Genomic DNA, 17,030 nt, shown 5'->3' with positions numbered 1-17,030 from the left:
ATGACTGAGGAATTCAAGGTGGAGGTGGGACTCCACCAGGGGTCAGCTCTGAGCCACTTCTTGTTTGCTATGTGATGGACAGGCTGACAGATGATGTTAGACACGAATCTCCTTGAACCATGATGTTTGCAGATGACATTGTGATTTGTAGCGAGAACAGGGAAGAGGTGGCGGAGAAACTAGAGATGTGGAGATATGCCCTGGAAAGGAGAGGAATGAAGATCAGTTGCAGCAAGACGGAATATATCTGTGTCAATGAGAGGGATCCAAGTGCAAGAGTGATGCTATAGGGGGAAGAGATAAAGAAGGTGGAGGATTTTAAGTACTTGGGGTCAACTGTCCAGAGCAATGGAGAGTGTGGAAAAGAGGTGAAGAAGCGTGTCCAGGCAGGCTGGAGCGGCTGGAGAAAAATGTCAGGTGTGATGTGTTATAGAAGGGTTTCAGCTAGGATGAAAGGAAAAGTGTATTAAAATCGTGGTCAGACCAGCCATGATGTTTGGACTGGAGACAGTGCCACTGTCGGTGATCTAGGTAAATTTGAGTATTATTTGTATGTTATTTTTAGCAGTGCCTTCCTTGATTTTCCTGAATGGCCACGTCTCTGGATGTATTCTATGTATCCATGCTCCAACATGACTGATTCGAATGATCAAACAATCACCAAGGTCCGGAGAAGCTGTATAACGATCCTGACCATTTGTATAACAAGAGTTGCAGCAAGGTGTGATGGAAAACATCCAGCAAACCGGCCCTCAAGGACCAGATTGAAGATATATGGCTTTTGTGATCAACTGAATAGTTAGGAAGTACTGTACCGTCCAAGACTCATGTTTGATCAGAGGTGTAAAATCCAGGTCCAGAAAGCAAAAAAAAAAAAACGGTCATAGTTTAGCTTTAAAGGACAACCGACGTCACTTTTGTTTCTTGGCTGACATCAGAAAAACGTTTTACAGCATCTAAAATACCCAAAACACACAGTATGATATTTTTATTCAAATGCAAAACACCAATAAAAATGACTTAAAGTGTCCAAAATCTGCAAAAAATTGAGCTGCGAATTGGGCATTTTCAGAAAGTCCCGCCCCCAGTTAGTGACGTCACGCCGAGACGTCTTGCATTGCTGGAGAATCAAAACAATGGCTTCAGATTCGGAGAATATGCTTTCTTGTTACACATCCAGTTATTAATATGATTCAAATAGTTCTGAAGAGGAAAGCATATATGTTTGCAATTGATTAAAGAATTTATTCCGTGCCATTTTGAGGCAACATTGAGGGGAAATGTCTCACCAAAAAAGAGGCACAATATGGCGACCTCCTGTGGCCATCTCCGTTTCCACAGGCTGATAAATTCCTTATGTGGAGCCAGGTCCCCAGACCAAACAAGTACAGAAAAATACATTGACGTGATGGAAGGACTGCTACAATGCGTCATTTTTCCGGTCAGGGGCGTTCCTTTAATGACGTCACGTACAGACATGTCACCAACTCAAAAACACTACTTCCTGAATATTCAGCGCGAGTCTTAAAACGTAAAATATAGCTATATGCGGTGGAATCTTATTCAGTAGAAGTCATTTGAAGCCATTTTACAAATTATGGACACAACTTGTCCGGAGACGTCGGTTGTCCTTTAAGCACAGGTGCTTCTACTCAACAGCTTGGGAGCTTGTTTCCCAGCAAAGTTGTGTAAAAGCCCCTGGGCCGTTTATCAAAAAACAGAAAATACTTTCCTTTAACACCACTGGACAAGTTCCGTCCATAATTTGTAAAATCACTTCAAATGACTTGTACTGAGCGTATTTTACAAAGATTCCACGGCATAGAGCTATATTTTACGTTTTAAGACTCGCGCTGAATATTCAGGAAGTCTTGTTTTCGAGTTGGCGATGGCCTACGTGACATCATGGAGGGAACGCCCCTGACCGAGAAAGCGACACACAATGCATTTTGGGTACTTTTTTTCGTCTGAAAACACCGTGTTGATCGCAAAATTACAAGGAAAGCGACATAAATAAGGCGATGGTGAATATTTGTGTGCAGCCAATTGTGGTAACACGCATAAAGAAGGTTACACAAATTCCCAGCGGACAAATCAGCCCATTTCCAACGGAGCTTGTGTGCCATATTGTGCATTTTCTGGGCACTACATTGGAGTCCAGTCGGCTCGAATTAATACGGAAATTAATACAGAAATCTTTAATCGATTGCAAAAATGTATGCTTGCCTTTCCAGAACTATTTGAATCATATTCATAACTAGATGAGTAACAAGAAAGCATCTTCTACGAATGTGAAATCTCTGAAGCCATTGTTTTTATTCTGGAGCAAGGCAGTGTGTAACCAATAGTGACGTCATGAACAAGGGGGTCGGGACTTTCTGAATCTGCCCAGTTCCGAGCTCATTTTGTGGCAGTTTTGGGACAATTTAAGTCATTTTATTGGTGTTTTGCATTTGACTAAAAATATCAGCCTGTGTGTTTTGGGTATTTTAGATGCTATAAAACGTTTTTCTGATGTCAGTTAGGAAACCAAAAAATTGGTGTCGGTTGTCCTTTAAATCATTATCTAACAAGCTAAACTGATAGACCTTTAGTGGCAAGTAAATTTGTGCAAATTTCCCCATTGCGGGACGAATAAAGGTATTCTGATTCTGATTCTGATTCTGAAGTAACATTTTTTTTCCATTTCTCAGTGTGCATAATACACAAGTGAAGTTGTTTTAACCTGATAATTCCATCGATTACACTCCTGTGAAGATTCAGTTTTTTTAGGTAGACTGAAACCAAGATGTGCAGGTCTGCCTCAGTATCCAGCTCCTCCACATACAGCTCTGTAAACCTGCAGTGATAAAACGTTGAAGTTCATTGGAATTTTTTTTGTGCTCACATGCCTGCATCACCGTACCTGTTCCTCAGGCCAGGGGGCAGGTTTCTTTTACCCACATCGGTAGCTGGGTTCATGCAGGCAAATAGTCTGAAGTCTGGATGTCGGATGAGAGGAGCTAGAACAAAACATAGAAAAATAAATAAATAAAAATGCCACAACATTTAGTGGAATATGAAATTCTGAATGGAACTTTACTATTGTGAGCATCTGCAAGGTTTGCAGGAAAATGAGGCTGACAAAAAAAAAAATGTTGAGGTTTGTCACTGAGAAAGGATTCTTTACCATACCCCCAAAATATGTAGTCATTGATGGAATACATGGGTCCAAAAGATGTACAATGTTAGCATTGTGGGCCAAAGGAGTCACTCAAGAAAGATAAGGTTAATTAAGAAATGTGTTGAGACTGTGAAAACATCGACTGTATCTCCAGCCGTCACTGTGTGCAAGTCTAAATTGAAAAGTGTTAGCATCCGAAGTCAATAGCAGAGGCGGGATGAGAAATTTATATTTTTATATGTACTGGTACATATAATATACAAACCAACAATTCTAAAGATACTAAAAGGAGATGAGTAGCAGTACCGTACATTGCAGGAGTTTCTGAAAAACTACAGAGTCCAACACAAAATTCCTACTTATTTCAAACCGATAAACACTTTAAGGCAAAAATTAGTGCATCCAAAAGATAGGCTGCCAAATGAAAAACAAAGTAATGTAGTTTATTCAATACATTGTAAGAATGAAAATTGTAAAGAGCAATAGATTGGGGAGACTACAAAAAATCCTTAAAAAAAAGACTATCAACATTGCAGGGATAATACTAGTAGGCCTCAATCGGCAGTACATTTGCACCTAAAAGCTAGCAACCAATCATTTGACGACAATGAGGTTAAAATCTTAGCGAAAGAAAATAGATGGTTTGAAAGGGGAGTAAAAGAAGCTATTTTCATAAAAGAGCAATATCCTTCCCTAAACCGCCATGGTGGGGTGAGGTTCAATTTGGATCATTGTACAAGAGACTGCTTAGGCAACATAGGCTTGGTTATGCTGATGAGGTGATACCAGAGATAATGGGGCAATTAGGCCAGTCATAGACCTCATACTCAGGCAGGACAATAGAAGTAATCAGTCAGGAACATAGAAGTAATCAGTGGAGCCGCAGGGAGTAGTCCTCTGCTCCCCCCGAGCAGGGACCAATCATAGCAGAGTCCGGCACCGCCACGTCTGGACAGTAGGGATTTATGTAGGGCTGCAACTACAAGTAATAAGACTTTAGTTCGCTGACGAAGCATCTTGGATAAGAAGCGAAACGTCCGACACCTTCAAAGGAGAGATGACGGCTGAAGAAACCTTTTCGTCGATGGACCACTCTTGTACGAGTGAGAGCTTACACAGACGTATCGGTATATATCTCACAGATCCCCATGGACATAGATTCACAAAGTCATGTAACTGATTTTGTGCATCCTCTTCTCGCACACCAGCTCCCTTCATGTGCTCAGCATTCATAAACCTCCCTCTTTGGACTTTTTCTACATCTCCTGCCTGGCAGTTCGAGGCTCAGCATCTTTCTCCCAATATAGTCACTCTCTCTCCTCTGGACATGTCCAAACCATCTCAATCTGGTCTCTCTGACTTTCTCTCCAAAGCCTCTCATATGAGTTGTCCCTCTGATATACTCATTTCTCACTCCCAAAGAAAACCTCAACATCATCTCTGCTACATCCACCTCTGCTTCCTTTTAGTTGCATACTGTATTTTGATGGTTTTTATTCCTTAGAAAACATGTGTCTGAATTTTGAGAGGGATGGAAACAAATAGGGGCGGCCCGGTAGTTGAGTGGTTAGCACAACGGCTTCACAGTGCAGAGGTCGCCGGTTCGCATCCCGGTCCGGCCTCCCTGTGTGGAGTTTGCATGTTCTCCCCGGACCCGCGTGGGTTTTCTCCGGGTCCTCCGGTTTCCTCCCACACTCCAAAAACATGCATGGCAGGCAGATTGACCACTCCAAATTGTCCCTAGGTGTGAGTGTGAGAGTGACTGTTGTTCGTCTTTGTGTGCCCTGCGATTGGCTGGCAACCAATTCAGGGTGTCCCCCGCCTCGTGCCCGAAGACAGCTGAGATAGGCTCCAGCACCCCCCGCGACCCTAATGAGGAATAAGCGGTATGGAAAATGGATGGATGGAAACAAATAGGGCATTTACCTGGAAAACCTATCTCTACTGACATAATTTACTAGTTTAGAAATTTGTTACAGAACCAATTAATTATATTGCATAGGAAGGAGTACCACTTTATAGTATTTCCCAAAGAGAATCCAATAATGTTAACAGTCATCACGGGTCAGTCTTTAAACATCAAGAAGCAACATACCGCCACATGTTGCTTCTGGTCTTAACATGGCCAGCAACGTGTGCATGTGTATGAGAATTTAGACAAGAGGGGGTAGCTTGGCTTACAAACTGATTTGGTTCACAGACAGAGTGTGTAAGGCAAAAAGTGTGTATCCCAAAAAATAATCTCCCATAGGAAACCAGTAAAATGATAATAATCCCTTCCCAGGTCCCCATAAAACATAATTTTCTAAGTCTTAAAATTACACAAACTTTACCTTATTGTATGTATAATAAATGTGGTAAGGTATTATAATTAAAGACTAAACTGTACTGTATCATAAAGTCGTTTTATTTACCTTTGTGATGGTCGTTGATGGCTTGATGGAATGGAGTGGCAGGTTTTCTCAGCATTAAGCACTTGATGAGGAACGTAACCTTCTTTCACCATCTTGAGGAATGATCCCTTGTAGGTGCTTTCTCTGTGATAATTTTATCTAGTTCCTCATAAATTGTGTTCTGTTTAGCTGGGTTGATAGCTTTTTGCATCAAGTGTACAGATGAGTTGTGCGGGTTGTTTGTGGAGCATGATTGATGGGATATTTAACCTTGCAGTCTACACTCTGCCTTTGAACTATCAATGTTGAAACTCTCTCACTGTCGTCTGCCTGTCTCTTTAATGTTTAAACCACCCCCCCTCGCTGCTGCGTTCTTGACCAATCACGTGGCTTTAACCGAAGACTGATTCGGCTGCCATTTTGTTTTTAGAAGAACGGGCTCGTTCGCGAACGACACATCACTCATTGAGGCAGCTGTGTATGAAAAAAGTTCATATGCCAAGGTAAAGTGCGTATGCCAAGGTAAAATTTTCATAAATGTAACGTTCGTAAACCGAAAAGTTTGTAAGCCAAGGGGTTCATAAACCGAGATATCACTGTATTAGAAATATATTATTGAAATTATTCATGCAGAATATTTCTTTTACAAGACAATTTTTTGTGGTCTATTGTCATAATTGATTTGATATTGAACCACTGAAAATCATGCCTGTTAAATTTGCAATGACAAACATAGTTTTGCTTTTTTGAATGTTGATGTGCCGATGACCATTTTGTGTTTGGGAGCCTTTGACTGAGCATCTTCATCTTTATTAAGTTCATAGAGTTGCTTGTTCTGTAGCCACAAGGGAACATAAGACTTCTTGTGCCGGTCCGAAGCCCGGATAAATACACAGGGTTGTGTCAGGAAGGGCATCCGACGTAAAAGCTTGGCCAAAACAAACATGCAAATCAAACCTCTGAAGATGGAGGACACTGATTCGCTGTGGCAACCCCTTGAAGGGAAAAGCCGAAAGGAAAAGAAGAAGAAACTGATAGACTACAGATAGAGCACTTTCAAATTATACAATTTTAGTTTTCCGCCTTACTATGTTGTTACTTTACAAAGGCATATGTATACATTTATTATTCACAACAATAAGACTCAGACAAAGACAATGTAAGAGTAATAAGTGGAAGGAGAACAACACATCAAGTATCATTTACCTGAATCTCCACGGTCCAATAGAACTAAGGATCCAACACTGCTCTCAAGCAGTCCACTCAAACACTCGAGTGTCTCTGCTGATGCAAGATTGATCTCATCCAGTAAGATCCAATATCCCTTCTTCACCGCCTTGGCTAATGTCCCCTTAAAAATAAATAGGATGGGGCAGAGAGACAGAGACGGACAGAGAGACGGATGGACAATGTTGTGACAGAACTATCACAAAACTCAGCACAATATTGAATCAGCCATAAATATTACTTTGTGTAAACAATATATGCTCCAACAAAAACATACAATAATAATTATTAATAATAATACATTTCATTTATAAGCGCCTTTCAAAAATCTCAAGGACACTTGACAGTCACATGATATTTTTTCTGCGGGATGATGTATGATAATTTTTGCAGATGTTCAATTTCTTTGTTTAGTTAGCAGGTTTTGAAATCCCCACCATTTCAGCTGGAACCAAGGTCATTAAAGGACTACCGACGCAAGTTGTGTCCATAATTTGTAAAATCACTTCAAATGACTTGTACTGAGTGTATTTTACAAAGATTCCACCGTATATAGCGATATTTTACGTTTTTAAGACTCACGCTGAATATTCAGGAAGTCTTGTTTTCAATGACGTCCAGTTTCAATGCAGTCCAGACATGACGTCATGTCTGGACTGCCCCTGACCGAGAAAGCAACACACAATGCATTTTGGGTACTTTGTTTGGTCTGAAAACTTTGTGTTGATCCGTGTTGATGGCAAAATTAGAAGGAAAACACATAAATAATGCGGTGGTGAATCGTTGTGTGTTGCACCAAGACTACTATTTGATACTAGTTGACACAAATTACCAGCAGAATTGACATAGGAGGACTTCTTTAATCGATTGCAAACATTTATGATTTCTCCTCAGAACTATTTGAATCATATTCATAACTAGATGAGTAACAAGAAAGCATCTGCTCCGAATCCGAAGCCAGTGTTTTGATAGTTGTATTGTTTTGATTCTAGAGCAAGGCAAGACGTCCTGGCGTGACGTCACGAACAAGGGGGCGGAACCTTCTGTAACTCGGCATCTCCAAGGTCATTTTGAAGTAGTTTTGGGACACTAACTCATTTTTATTGGTGTTTTTCATTTGACTAGAAATATCAGTTTTGGGTATTTTAGATGCTATAAAACTTTTTTCTGATGCCAGTTAGGAAACCAAAAAATGGTGTCGGTTTTCCTTTACGGATGATGTTAATACACTGACCCAATGGTGCCTAAGCATTTTGGGTGAAATGTGACATTCATTGTAATCAGGAAAAAAAACAACGCTCATATTTCAGGACTTATCTGTTTTGAGTATTGTTTAACTTTTGTTGATGTGGGATTTGGATGTTGGTTTAAAAGGAGACTACAATCAACAGGAGAATGTATCAGTGAATTGTTCAAGAGCATATGGCGTATTTATATCTGATATTTGCCTCATTCCTTCAACTCACGCAAAACACTGAAAAAAGATATGTGCAATAGAAATAGATGGCTGAATAAGTCCTTTACCTCGACAAAAGCAAAGATCATGGCTGTTTCACAGGCTCGAATCTGCTGCCGAGTCTGACTTAGTTTTGTTGCCATTAAATCCCACTTCTCTTGTAGTAAGGCAGCTAGACAAAAAAGAGCAGGTGATAAAAAAATTAAACGAAAGTACAGTGATACCTCGGTTTACGAACCCCTTGGCTTATGAACTTTTTCGTTTACGAATGTTACATTTATGAAAATTTTACCTTGGCATATGAACTTTACCTTGGCATCCGAACTTTTTTTCGTACACAGAGCTGCCTCAATGAGCGATGTGTCGTTCGCGAACGAGCCCGTTCTACCAACAAAATGGCAGCCGACTGTTTTTGTCCTCTATTCCCCGCCCCCAGTCTTCGGTTAAAGCCATGTGATTGGTCAAGAACGCAGCAGTGAGGGGTTTAAATATTAAAGAGATAGGCAGACGACAGTGAGAGAGTTTCAACTTTGATTGTTCAAAGGCAGAGTGTAGACTTCAAGGTTAAAATATCCCATCAATCAGGCTCCACAAACAACCCGCACAAGCCATCAGTACACTTGATGCAAAAAGCTATCAACCCAACTAAACAGAACACAATTTATGAGGAACTAGATAAAATTATCACAGAGAAAGCACCTACAAGGGATCATTCCTCAAGATGGTGAAAGAAGGTTACGTTCCTCATCAAGTGCTTAATGCTGATGAAACCTGCCACTCCATTGCATCAAGCCATCAACGACCATCACAAAGGTTAATAAAACGACTTTATTATACAATACAGCTTATTTCTTTAATTATAACACCATACCACATTTATTATACATAAAATAAGCTATATTTTGTGTAGTTTTAAGGCTTACAAAATTAGAAAGTAGAAAATTATGTTTTATTGGGACGTGGGAATGGATTATTCTCATTTTAATGGTTTCCTATGGGAAATTAATATTTGGGATACACACTTTTCACTTCACACTGTTTGGAAACCAATTAAGTTCGTAAGCCAAGGTATCACTGTAATTATAATTGTTTACAATAGCGCTTTTTACCATTTGCGTTTCTTTGCAATTCTTTCGCGAGGAAAGATTTGCAGACGTGGTCCATGAGTTTCAGAAGGTCGTGCCAACGTTTCTCCCTGAAGCATGTCTGCACATGGCCTAGAAATACTAGGTTCTGCTTCCTGGAGTAAGTCTGGGAAAAAAGGTCCTCAAAAGCCTCCCGTAGAGGAAGTAAGATCTGCCTGTGGTCAACTGGCTTGTACCTAATTTAGACAGACAACAGACATGTTGCATAACTAACAAAATGAATGAATGAATGAATAAATAAATAAATAAATAAATAAATAAATAAATAAATAAATACATGATCATCTACGCCAGTGTTTTTCAACCTTTTTTGAACCAGGGCACGTTTTTTACATTGGATTTTTTTTGCGGCACACCACGAACCATCTCGCAGGAAACAGGCAATCAGTGACGTGTTGCCACACGGACGAATATGAAATTACCCTCCCAGTCTTTTTAGCACGGACGTAGGACAATGAAATACTATTGTCAAAAAATGATTAACAAATGTTTGTACAAATTTTAATTTGAAAAAGGGGCATTGGATAGTTTCTCGCGGCACACCTCACTCTCTCACGGCACACTAGCGTGCCGCGGCACAGTGGTTGAAAATCACTGATCTATGCTATAACTGTGCCTATGACCTGACAGCAGAAGAACATTATTTAAATGAGATTTTTAAGGGGTAAAAACGCCCTTCTCTCGTCCTATTCTTTAACTTCTGTTATTTTAATTATTTTACAACACATCACCCTGTGACAAAGAGAGTTGATGACTGGAGCTAAATGCAATCATTGGTCAGATAAATTAGGTTTGGTAGCTTGCGTCTTCCTGAAAAACGGTAAATTATGTGGTAACTAGTGTTACTTACTAAAAGAGATTAGGCAGAATAAGAAGTTATCATATTTAAAAGTTTCATGCTGTTATATGCTTAGTCAACATGTGTGACTGAATACACAATTGAAGCACAGACAACATGGGGTCAATCAGGTCAATAGACACAGCAAGTTAAACTGTCAGATTCATCTAGGACAGGGGTGCTCATTACGTCGATCGCGATCTACTGGTCGATCGCGGAGGTATTACTGGTCGATCGCAGTGTGACAGTAAAAAAAACCATTTCTCAGCCTATCAAACGTCCCGTCACTTGATTGACATACAGGGTAACCATTCAGATGACAACTGAATTTTTACCTTTAGGTCGCTGTGCATGCGTAAACAACGGCGCTAAACGCAGCAAAATTTACAAGCTAGTCAGCGAATTAGCTCAGATTTTAAGCCCTTGCTAAAACATATGGTGATCAAAATGAGTGAGAAAGCGGGACCAAGTAAGGGGGCAAAACATATTACTTTCATACGGAATGGGAAAATGTGGAGCGCCATTTTCGGACTGTTCATGGAAAATACGACATTGACTTCCTGCCGAAAAGCCAGCTGAGAAAGAGAACGGTGGACGAACTAAAATCCCAGTTGTCTGGACAGCAGTCATTTTTCACTCAACATATTTCAAAAGCGAAAGCTGCCACCGAAGCATCGTTCCGGGTGAGTCACGCCATCATTAAAAACAATAAGTCAAGACGGAGAGATGGTAAAAGAAGCATTCGTTGAAGCAGCTGACTCCTTGTTCAGAGACAGTTCATACAGTTACGCGGCGCTGTGAAGCCATGGCTGAGGATTTAACCCAGCAAATGTGAAAAGACATCAAAGATTGTGAGAGTTCTCACTGCTGAAGTCCAGGGCTCATGGACAGTTCTGTAACTTACTCACACAGGAAAAGTACCCCAACGTGAGGAAATGTTCTACCTACTTGACTGCATTATTCGGCTCCACTGATTTATGTGAGTCAGCCTTTTCCTACATGAAGATCATCAAGTCCAAATACCGTTCCACCATGACTGATGAACATTTGGAAATGTGCTTGAGGTTGGCTGTCAGCAGCTACTGTCCGGACTATGCATCCCTGGCTGATTCAATTCAGTGCAGGTCATCAAAGTAAACTCAGGTAATTACAAAAAATGTTAATAGTTATTTATTATGTTATGTATATGTAGTTATTGTGTGTTGTGCAATATTGGCTTATTCAGTTATGCAAGGTACATCAACATACATTGTACATACAAAGAATCCTTAAAACATTTGAAAATAATTATGTTTTGCATTTTTGTCGTGGGTAGATCATTTTGACTTGGTAGTTTTTATAAGTAGCTCGTATGCTGAAAAAGTGTGAGCACCCCTGATCTAGGAGATCTGGCCTTGCACAGAATGTAGGACTTGGGATACTCCTTTATCACCGACGTTATTTATGACTTGAACATCCTGCACAGGAAGAGCTCATTAGCAAGGTTACAAATTTATCAGCTCATGGAAAAGACTATGTTTTATTGCTTACAGCTGTTGGGGCTCAGAACGTTCCAGGGGTGTGGTATTCTAAACAAGAAAACTTTGTTTTGCTAATGTATCGTTTAAATTTGCATATACTATCTGTAACTGGCAGGCATATTGTCATTGGTTGCCATGACAACAACAATATAATAATTTGGTCTTGTTCTGTAAAAGTGTTTAACGTTTCTATGCGAACCTTTATACGTGTTTTTCTTAAAATCATCTTCAATACTTTGTTTTGTCATTATCGCTTCCGTGTCATGTGTTGTACCAGAGCAATCGCTAGAGACAGAACGAGAGTAATGCTAGAGAGTAACTGCTAGAGAGAACGACAGTCTAAAGTTTTTAGTTAAATGAAAAACACCAATAAAAATGACTTCAAAATGAATCCGGAAATGGCCAGTTTCAGAAGGTTGCTCGAGAATCAAAACAATGGCTTCAGATTCGGAGAAGATGTTTTCTTGTTCTTGTTCTTCTGAAGAGGAAAGCATAAATGTTTGCAATTGATTCTAGGAGTCCTCCCATATCAATTCGAGCCGTCAATGACAGCAATGTAGCACCCAGAAAAAGCAGAAGATTGCGCCCAAGCTCCGTTGGAAATGGGCTGATTTGTCAGCTGGGAATTTGTGTCAGCGAATATCAAATAGTTGTCTTGGTGCAACACACAACGATTCACCATGGCGTTATGTATGTGTTTTCCTTCTAATTTCGCCATCAACACGGATTAACACGAAGTTTTCAGACTAAACAAAGTACCCAAAATGCATTGTATGTCGCTTTCTCGGTCAGGGCGGTCCAAACGTGACGTCACATGGGGATCGTCATCAACTCGAAAACAAGACTCTACGTCAGTTTATCTAATTTCGGGTTAATAAGGTGCACACAGTACGTTATTAGTTTGCTTATTTACTGTATGTCTTGTCGAACTTATTGTAATGTTGTCGTTTTAATGTCATTTAGTTTTCACGGTGTTCCAAGTACTTCACAATAAACGTTGTGACATCAGTCACACAAAGCGTGATCCTTGACCGGGGTAGATACACTCTCAATAAATAGCTTGGCAGAGGGCTGCAGAATTCAGACGTCTGTCACAAATGACTGTGTTTCCTGCCGGCAGTAAAATACAATCTTTCTGGTTCCGAGTCTTCGTCCACAGTGTCTGACTGTCATATATCTGACACTTACCCACCAAGGAGGTCCGCAGTATCACTCTGTTGGTTCATGTTTACAACCAGCAGCTTATGACCTGGAAGAAATATAAATTACAAATACCCATGTAAAAATGGTGTGAATGAGGTCAAATGCGGTGCCAGGATATGCAAGTCGCACCCAAAGTAGCAACATTAGCTGAGCACCGGTTTTACAGAGTCCGAAACTGTGTTTTCTTCTTCAATTTTGGATAACTTATGATAATTAACTTGGATAATTAATACAATTGACCCTTGCATGTTTGTATTGACAAAGCTGGTCTCATAGTGAAATATACTGATGTAGTCATACTCTCTATGGTTTAAAACCCAGGCTGTTCCATTTGTACATCCAATTTGCACCTGTAATTCTGGCCAGGTGTTGGACGGTGGTGGTTTTTCCTGTCCCAGTCTCTCCCACTAACAGAACAGGCTCCTGTTTATCAATGCAAACAGCCAGTCGCTCCAGTAGAACAGACGCTGGGCGAGTGGCAGCAAAATTCTGCTGATCACTCCTAATAAAAAATACAGGAAAAAAGAACAAATGTACTTAGATTAGAAGAAATCGAGCAAAGTTTTTTAAAATCACCAATTTCTGCAATTGTTGTACCAAAGACGTTGGGCTCAAAATTAGAGGTGTCAAATTATTGCATTAATTCCATTCATTAACTACATTATCATGGATGCATTATTTAAAAATCATGTTAATCTAAATTTTCAGCTGTTTTTTTTTGCTTATGTGGGTGTGTTGCCTTTTTCAAAAAGACCCTTTCATGAATTGGCTTCCTGTGTTTGAGTTGTTGAGATTGGGGAAACAGCTGTCAGTTGCAGCCTGTAGCGGACATTGATTGGCTACCATTATGTTGGGGCATATTTAGTTGAATCTGATAGGTGACCGTTGGATTTGGGCTTTGTCAGCATGGTGAAGCATGAGGGAGTATTCGGCACAATGAATGGATAATTTACATTCCAAAAAATGGCCTGAAAACAAAATTGAGATTGCTTGCCACCGACGCAGATCTAATTTAGACTTGCACATCAATACAAAGCACCCAAGCATGACCAAAAGTGAGAGCGAGCCATATATAGCAAAGCTCTGACAAACTAAACTCGAGAAATCCCCATGTACGAGGTGTAGTTCATGTGCCAGTTGTAATCTAGTAGAAGTGATTGATGTTTATTTCAGCACTTTTAGCGTGTCATGATTAACAACGGTATTTCTTAGCACTGTAATTTAATAGTATGTTTTGTTGATTGTTTATTGTCTAAATTAAAGAACAACCGACGCCTCCGGGCAAGTTGGGTCCATAATTTGTAAAATCACTTCAAATGACTTCTACTGAGCGTATTTTACAAAGATTCCACAGCCATTTTGAGGCAACATTGGGGGAAAATCTCTCACCCAAAAAAAGAGGCACAAAATGGCGTCCTCCAGTGGCCACCTCCGCTTCCACAGGCTGATAAATTCCTTATATGGAGTTTGGATGCCCTCTTCTGGCAGCGTTTGGGTGCAACACGGTTCTCAGACCAAACATGTACAGCAAAATACATTGACGTGATGGAAGGACTGCTACAATGTGTCAGGGGTGTTCCTTTAGTGATGTCACGTACGGACTCGTCACCAACTCAAAAACAAGACTTCCTGAATATTCAGCGCGAGTCTTAAAACGTAAAATATAGCTATATGCGGTGGAATCTTATTAAAATACGCTCAGTAGAAGTCATTTTACAAAATATGGACACAACTTGTCCGGAGATGTCGGTTGTCCTTTAAATTCTGCTTAAATTTGCTCACAGAATGAAGACAGTTTTGTAAAAAATAATGAGTACTGTAATTGTGCCTTCTTTCAAAAAGCAAATATTCACGTTCATTTTCTGTTTTTATGAGAGGTTCTTGATTATAGCATAATTTTTGTATGGACATTGTGATATTTTTCAAACAAACGAGGCACATGTATTAAGCGGTCCATAAAGTTGAACACAGGAAAAACTAGATTATTTCTTACAACTCTTTCTCAAACATGTGGATGGAGGTGGCGAAACCAGTGTCAATGACCCACTTACATCATCAGCTGCACTGTTTCAGTCTGCTTTCGAACTAGTTTCACTCGACCCACCAATACCTCATGCTCAGCCAATGAGATGGCAGGTTGATACATCTGACAGAAGTGATGCACCTAGAACCATGGGGGAAAAAGTGTTTCTGTAAATGTATAACGGCATACAATGCACCTAAGCCAAACGATTGTTAACATTACAGCTACTTAAAATGAGGCTAAAAACACCATATACAGTGATACCTTGGCTTACGAACTTAATTGGTTCCCAGACTATCAATCTGCTTCAAGTTATAGGCAGTGGTCACGACTCATGAATGTTCATAATATTGTTCTCCGTGATTATCTGTACCGAGACCACAACAGTCAGTTTGAAAAAAAAAGACGGATCAGCTCAGGAGTATGGTTGTTGGTGAAAACAATTTCAACAATGTGACATTCTTATTTTATGTGTTCTCGCTCAAAGAGTGTACACCTTTTTGGTTCCCTTTAGATATTCATTCATGTTTTTAATTTTTATTTTTTTGCTCAAAAATACCTTTTCTTTGGAGATGTTGAGCTTGCTTCCAATGATCTCAGCCATCCACAGTTGGCTTTCCGGGTGAGACATCATTGCTGTGAAGCAGTCAAGAGCCTGATTGAAATAGAAAGATATTGCATTCATACATGGAAGCTAAATCACAAGCAAATAAAACTGTGAATGTGTTTTTCCATTTATGTAACATTGAAAACATGTTTGGGAAAACCGGCCTTCCTCAACAGTCTACAATTAAATAAAAATATGCAAACTTTCTGTAAACTAAGAAACATTTAAAAAAATGTGACAAATGTCCCTTGCCTCTTGAAACACATGTTGGGCAGTGGCGGAAGAAGTGCCGTTAAAGTCGACTGTGATCCTCTCACACCATTTCAGCAAATCTCTAAGGAATGAAGAAGGCACAACTTGGCATAAAGATATATCCGCAGCAATGAAACAGCAAATGGGCCACATTTGTATTATCATTAAAGGACAACCGACACCATTTCTTTGATTTCCTAACTGACATCAGAAAAACGTTTTATAGCATCTAAAATACCCAAAACATGGAGGCTGATATTTTTAGTCAAATGCAAAACACCAATAAAAATGAGTTAAAGTGTCCCAAAACTACATCAAAATGTCCTCAGAAAGTTTCAGTTCCAGAAGGTGCCCGCCCCTTTGTTCGTGACGTCACGCCAGGACGTCTTGCCTTGCTCGAGAATCAAAACAATGACTTCAGATTAGGACAAGATTCTTTCTTGTTACTCATCCAGTGATGAATATGATTGAAATAGTTCTGAAAAGGAAAGCATAAATGTTAGCAATCGATTAAAGAAGTCCTTCCGTGTCATTTTGAGGCGTCTGGACTGCAATGTAGTGTCCCAGAAAATGCACAAGTTGGCGCCTAAGCTCTGTTGGCTGATTTGTCTGCTGGGAATTTGTGTCAACTAGAATCAAATAGTAGTCTTGGTGCAACACACAACGATTCACCATCTCGTTATTTATGTGTTTCCTTCTAATTTCGCCATCAACACGAAGTTTTCAGATCAAACACAGTACCCAAAATGCATTATGTGTCACTTTCTCGGTCAGGGGCGTTCCAGACGTGACGTCACATCAGGCATTGTCATAAACTCGAAAACAACACTTCCTGAATATTCAGTGCGAGTCTTTAAATGTAAAATATAGCTATATGCCATGGAATCTTTGTAAAATACGCTCAGTAGAAGAGTACAACTTGTCTGGAGGCGTCGGTTGTCCTTTAAGAGGGTCAATGTAATTTCTAAAAAAAACAAAAAACATCATCTAACATTATACAATTCTTCACATAGCAATGGTCCCCAACCCCTGGGCCACGGTCCGGCAACAATTTGTAGGTCATTTGGTACCGGGCCGTGCAGAATGAATAAACAACTTACATTATTTTCATTTTGTTTATTTCGATCTCTAAAAGATGTTTCATTGCAGGTCAAGGTGCGGTTTGCGGTTACGTGATAAATTACAGCTAAAATTAAACTCAGA

At 39.9% G+C, this 17,030-nt stretch overlaps 1 protein-coding gene across 1 annotated transcript in view; it reads right to left on the bottom strand.

Annotated features, from left to right (window-relative positions):
• Nucleotides 1-17,030, bottom strand: part of mdn1 (midasin AAA ATPase 1) — a 252,083-nt gene that overhangs the window by 198,588 nt on the left and 36,465 nt on the right. Inside the window, exons 11-20 of the mRNA XM_089022040.1 lie at nt 15,828-15,909; nt 15,528-15,623; nt 14,997-15,109; nt 13,296-13,447; nt 12,931-12,991; nt 9,349-9,560; nt 8,308-8,411; nt 6,763-6,907; nt 2,906-3,002; nt 2,726-2,839 (exon numbers count right to left, since the gene is read on the bottom strand). Coding sequence (XP_088878166.1) covers nt 2,726-2,839; nt 2,906-3,002; nt 6,763-6,907; nt 8,308-8,411; nt 9,349-9,560; nt 12,931-12,991; nt 13,296-13,447; nt 14,997-15,109; nt 15,528-15,623; nt 15,828-15,909 — 1,176 coding nt within the window. The remainder of the gene's footprint in view (nt 1-2,725; nt 2,840-2,905; nt 3,003-6,762; nt 6,908-8,307; nt 8,412-9,348; nt 9,561-12,930; nt 12,992-13,295; nt 13,448-14,996; nt 15,110-15,527; nt 15,624-15,827; nt 15,910-17,030) is intronic.

The sequence above is a fragment of the Hippocampus bargibanti genome, linkage group LG19, assembly GCF_051943395.1.
Source record: "Hippocampus bargibanti isolate YZ-2025 linkage group LG19, ASM5194339v1, whole genome shotgun sequence".
Taxonomy (NCBI): domain Eukaryota; kingdom Metazoa; phylum Chordata; class Actinopteri; order Syngnathiformes; family Syngnathidae; genus Hippocampus; species Hippocampus bargibanti.
This window is presented reverse-complemented; position numbering and strand designations above follow the sequence as displayed.